Source organism: Triticum dicoccoides, chromosome 7A (assembly GCF_002162155.2).
Source record: "Triticum dicoccoides isolate Atlit2015 ecotype Zavitan chromosome 7A, WEW_v2.0, whole genome shotgun sequence".
Taxonomy (NCBI): domain Eukaryota; kingdom Viridiplantae; phylum Streptophyta; class Magnoliopsida; order Poales; family Poaceae; genus Triticum; species Triticum dicoccoides.
The window spans coordinates 100,443,856-100,448,572 of record NC_041392.1 but is presented as its reverse complement, the minus strand read 5'-3'; the positions used below and the strand labels follow the sequence as shown (position 1 = coordinate 100,448,572).

General features: G+C 43.1%; 1 protein-coding gene across 1 annotated transcript; it reads right to left on the bottom strand.

Annotated features, from left to right (window-relative positions):
• Positions 1–314: 314 nt before the first annotated feature.
• On the bottom strand, positions 315–3,655 carry LOC119327364 (exonuclease V, chloroplastic-like). The gene is made up of 7 exons (XM_037600483.1): positions 3,416–3,655; positions 3,193–3,297; positions 2,510–2,631; positions 2,194–2,343; positions 1,218–1,371; positions 911–987; positions 315–758 (listed from the first exon to the last, which is right to left on the bottom strand). Exons 1-7 carry the CDS (start codon positions 3,623–3,625, stop codon positions 551–553), a joined length of 1,026 nt encoding a protein of 341 aa, XP_037456380.1. The 5' UTR covers positions 3,626–3,655; the 3' UTR covers positions 315–550.
• Between the last annotated feature and the right edge of the window lie 1,062 nt (positions 3,656–4,717).

Below are 4,717 nucleotides of genomic sequence, written 5' to 3'. Positions count from 1 at the left end.
TCCAGTCAGAAATATACTAAAAGTCATCACAATGATTAGCGATTAATGGTATGAGAGTGGAATGCAGATGGAAAACATAAAACTTGAAAAGACATGTAAATTTTACATTTTGACCTATATTTCTCATACATGAAAAAAGATAATAGGGTTCACACCTGATATAAATTAACAAATGATGACTGACCAAGACGAAGATATTACACATATTGTTAGAGAATTATTCAGTGCTATAGCCACCACACCACTTGAGATGGTTGGTGCCAAGCAACTCACTACATAAAAAAGGCTCCAGGAGGTGAATTTCTTCATTGGGATACAAACAACATGAATGATATTCACTTGCCAATCAGCAAAATCCACGTTACAATGCTACAGATGGTGAAATTTTACTTCGGACTAAATTTTAGCTATGGAAAGAAGAAAAGAACAGATGAAGCCACTTCCAGTGTTATGGTTCATCAAATTGGTTGGTTCCTCAGCCTAATGTCAGAAAAAAATTCGCTAAGCTCTACTGACCCAAAAGAGAGCCGTCCATTTGCAACCTTGAACGTCAACACCTTGAGGTGGAAGGCATCTTCGGGCAACTCGGCGCGAATTTGCAGAATTTACATTTCCACCCCTCCTCTTCAGTCACATATTTAGCTTCTCGTGCCCCCCGCCAGAAGTTAAGGGCTTCTTGGATTTGACCCTTGAACCACTGAGCGTCATAAGAAAACTGGTATTCTTCTAGCAGGGAATGATCTTCCTGCAGTTCATATCTGCAATATATAGGAAACGGAAGTAGGATATAAGTTTTTCATTTGCCGAGACATTCAAACAAACTGGCGGTATTAACAGTGAACCCCTTTTCAGATACTAGGTGTTCAGTAATCACTACAGGTCAGTAATGTTCAGGCTGCACCTTATTTACCTCAAGCTTAGCTGTTCTTGAGATCGTGACAGCGTATGACAGGTAATCTTATAGTATTTCATCACATCCCCGAAAGTCTGCATACAGAAACCTTTTCACAACTCAAGAAGACACTAGAACGTAAGTTCCACACACTGGCATGAATACCCACAGTGGCAGTCAAACAGCGACTCTAGCAACTACTTGTTGAATGCAGTATATACTAAGAAAATGAGATGAAATTATTTTCCAAAAAAAAGGTTATTCATATCTCTATAAAATGTTTGAACAGCAGCAGAAATGAAAGTTTAAAGTTGAGACACAGAACCTGTGCATTGAAACCAATTGAGCTAATGTACCGCTTGACATCATCTGATAACAAGAAGTCGGGGTTCAAGTCAAAATAGCTGAAGAAATTCTCTGCTGGGAATTTCTCAGAAATCAAACTGTCCCACAGGTACTTATAACACATCAGCTGAAGCCTGTGACAAATATTACCATATATCATACAACTTTCGCAGCTATTAGCTTGCTATCATCATAGTGCATGAGAAATAAAACAAGTTGTACGAAGCTCAACATCATAATAAATCTGGAATGTTTCCAAACACTAATGCTCACCAATTTCAGCAATAGTTTTGTATTAGTAGCATAAGATGCATCTTTTAAACAGAATGCATGTGGGACAAATTATCCTAATGACTGCACTTTCTTAATACAGCTAGTTCAGATGGAGTTCAGATGAAATTTAAGTATCATTCCACTATATAACTGAAAGATAAATCCTGACGTAGGAAGGAGATACCATAACTTGATACAACTAGTTCAGATGGAGTTCAGATGAAATTTAAGTATCATTCCACTATATAACTGAAAGATAAATCCTGGAGTAGGAAGGAGATACCATAACTTGATCCTTAGGTAGCTCCACATATCTAGGTACTCCCTCCGTCCAAAAAAGCTTGTCCCAAGCTTGTCTCTCAAATGGATGTATCTAGCACCAAGTTAGTGCTAGATACATCTATTTGAGGGACATGCTTTTCTAGACGGAGGAAGTAGTAGTTAAATTTGCTTCGAAAATTCTGAAGTTCTGTCTTGCAGAAAATCAACGTTTTTCCTATCTAAAAAGGGTTACGATTAACCAATAGGCACTCTCAACAGACCAATGGAGCATAACCCAACATCACACAATTTCAGAGCAAGGCAGAAGTTCACTTGCTTGTTACGTGCCAATGCCACAGCATGTGATGATTTGCCAGCCTCCCCATTTTTAATGGTTAGTAAAGCAATGATAAAGGGAAAACCTTCCATTTCTTTTTTGTGCTTCCGAGGGAATTGTTGCTTTGAAACGTGTCTTTGTATCCACCAGAATTGGATGAAAGGAAATTCCATCCACAGGCATTCGGAGTTCATCAATAATTCCTACCATCCATGAACCTTCAACAACCCCAATCCTGCAGGGACAGTGGGACATAATTTACAACAAAATTAACAAGAAAGATTGCTCTCACAGCTTAAAAAGCTTCACTCTATCCATTCCAGACTTCCTCCCAGAAACCAATATTACACAAGCATTTTCACTGATACAGAGCTGCAAGTTTAAAGCATATTATCACATACACTGGAAGTTCCCGTGTCATGCCGTTGAACAATAATTGGTTTGATCCAACGATAAAGTTCATGAATTTGACTGCCCACGATTCTTCTGCAGATCTAACGGCAATATCGACTCTCTCAATAACCTGTTCCAAAATGAAATAAATGAGTCCATTTCTTTTTTTCGTCTTTTGAAGATTTAAATCGATTTCATTCTCCAACCTCCCCTTGAGATATTACTAATATTTTATGCAAGCTTTGATTAGGATATGCATACAATTAGGATATGACTAGCAGTGTGCAGTGGTGATGACTTATGCCATCACATATCAAGTTTTGTAAGAAGCCAAGAAACACATTAGGTGATTCAGTATCCACGAGTCATGTTATCTATCATGAAGAATATCCTAAAGATGTGGAAATGATTCTAAGGACAAGTCGAGCAGAACTCAATGCTCAATGACAAGATCCAATCAGTCTTATTCTAGAACCTGGAGTGATTTGTTAATAAAATCCCTGCATTCTTAAACTGAAGTGGTTTGTCAGTAAAAACACTGTATTCTAATGTCATGCTGAAAACACATAGAGATACTGCACTGCTACCCATGGAAACTGGCATTATCATTCCGTGTTGGGTTTCATTCTAGTAGTTTCCAAGACAGGAACCATCTCTTGAAATGACAGAAAAAAAAAACAGCAGAGCTGACCTCTTGCTCGAGCTGGGCGTGGCGGTCAGAGCCGGCCTTCATGGCCTCGGTCCTCTCCGGCTTGCCGTGCTCCAGCACGAACTCCATCTGCTTATCGCACCACTCCTGACACACAAGAACAAGCCCACGAAATGAATGAGGGGAGGGGGGTCACTCAATGGGTACACATCAGACACGAACGGCGACACGGCACATTTGCGGCGAAGAGTCGAGGGAGGCTCACCGTGGCGGTGATGTCGGTGACGGCGAGGGCACGGCCCTCCCGGAACCGGGACAGCAGCGACCTCCGCGGCGGCGGCGGCGCGGAGTCCTCGATGTCGCCGGCGGGCGGGAAGGCCGCGCAGGAGAGCGTGGCGGCGCCGCGGACGGTGGCGGCGGAGAGGAGGGGCCGCGCTGCGGCGGCGGCGGCGAGCGCGGCCTCAATGATGGCCATCTCCTCGTCGCTGACGATCTCCACCTCGAGCTCAGGGCGCATTGTGGCCCGAAGGAAGGAAGGGAAGAGAGGCCGGATGCGGAGCGCGGGTTTCTGGTCCGCTCACACGCGACTGGGATTACTGACAGAGTGTCCCTACAACACCGTGTGGGGACACCCTGTCAGAATGCCGAGCTAGATCAAACGCTTCACTTAACTAGATTACGTGCCGCAAAGTTGCAAAATACTCCCTTCGTCCAGAAATACTTATCATTAAAATGAATAAAGAGAATGTATTTAGACGTATAGTATTTTTGGATGAAGAGAGTATTTGTCTTTTTAGAGATTTCAACAAGTGACTACATACAAAGTAAATGAGTGAATCTACACTCTAAAATATGTCTATATACATTCGTATGTAGTAGTTCATTTGAAATCTCTCAAAAAACAAATATTTAAAAACGGAGAGAGTAAATAAATACTTCCTCCGCCCCATAATAGGGTCGAAAAATGTCTTATGTTATGGGACGGAAGAAGTACATGTTGTTGTTTTGGAAGCAAATAACAGAGCATCTACAGCCGAAACACTTATATTGCCCCCATGCGTTTGCTCGGGAAATGGCGACCTAGCCACACACACTCCTCATATCGATCCTTATACGTCCAGACTAACCGGCACCCCCTCATATGTAGCCTATATCTGGCGGACATTAGAAGGTCCGAACACGATCGAACATGTCTACCACGTCAGATACAGTCCAAACTGACCCACCCCAACCCTACAAATATCCCCATGCTATCTACATCCAGACTAGACTCTAGCGACATGCCAGTACACTCCACTTCAAGTCTGTGCCGCTTTGCCCTCTCCCAGCTCCTCTCTTACGATCTATGGCCTCCTTCAGCATGGCGGACAACGGATCCGACTCTGAGATGTCCGACTCCAACAACTAGGACCTCGTCCCATGCGGGGACGAAGAGAAGCAGCAAAGGAGGATGACACGCGCCCTTGCACAGAAGCAAAACCAAGAGGTGTGTGCCATGGCTGGACCCACCCCCCCTTCCCCCACACACACAAAAAAAAAGAGGAAAAGGAGGAGGACGGTGATGGAT

Coding starts and splice junctions, on each gene's coding strand:
- LOC119327364 (XM_037600483.1), bottom strand. CDS start 3,625: ATGGCCATCATTGAGGCCGCGCTCGCCGCCGCCGCCGCAGCGCGGCCC. Junction 988..1,217: donor CAATTGGTTTCAATGCACAG/GTTCTGTGTCTC, acceptor TTCTGTATGCAG/ACTTTCGGGGATGTGATGAA. Junction 759..910: donor CAAGAACAGCTAAGCTTGAG/GTAAATAAGGTG, acceptor TATATATTGCAG/ATATGAACTGCAGGAAGATC.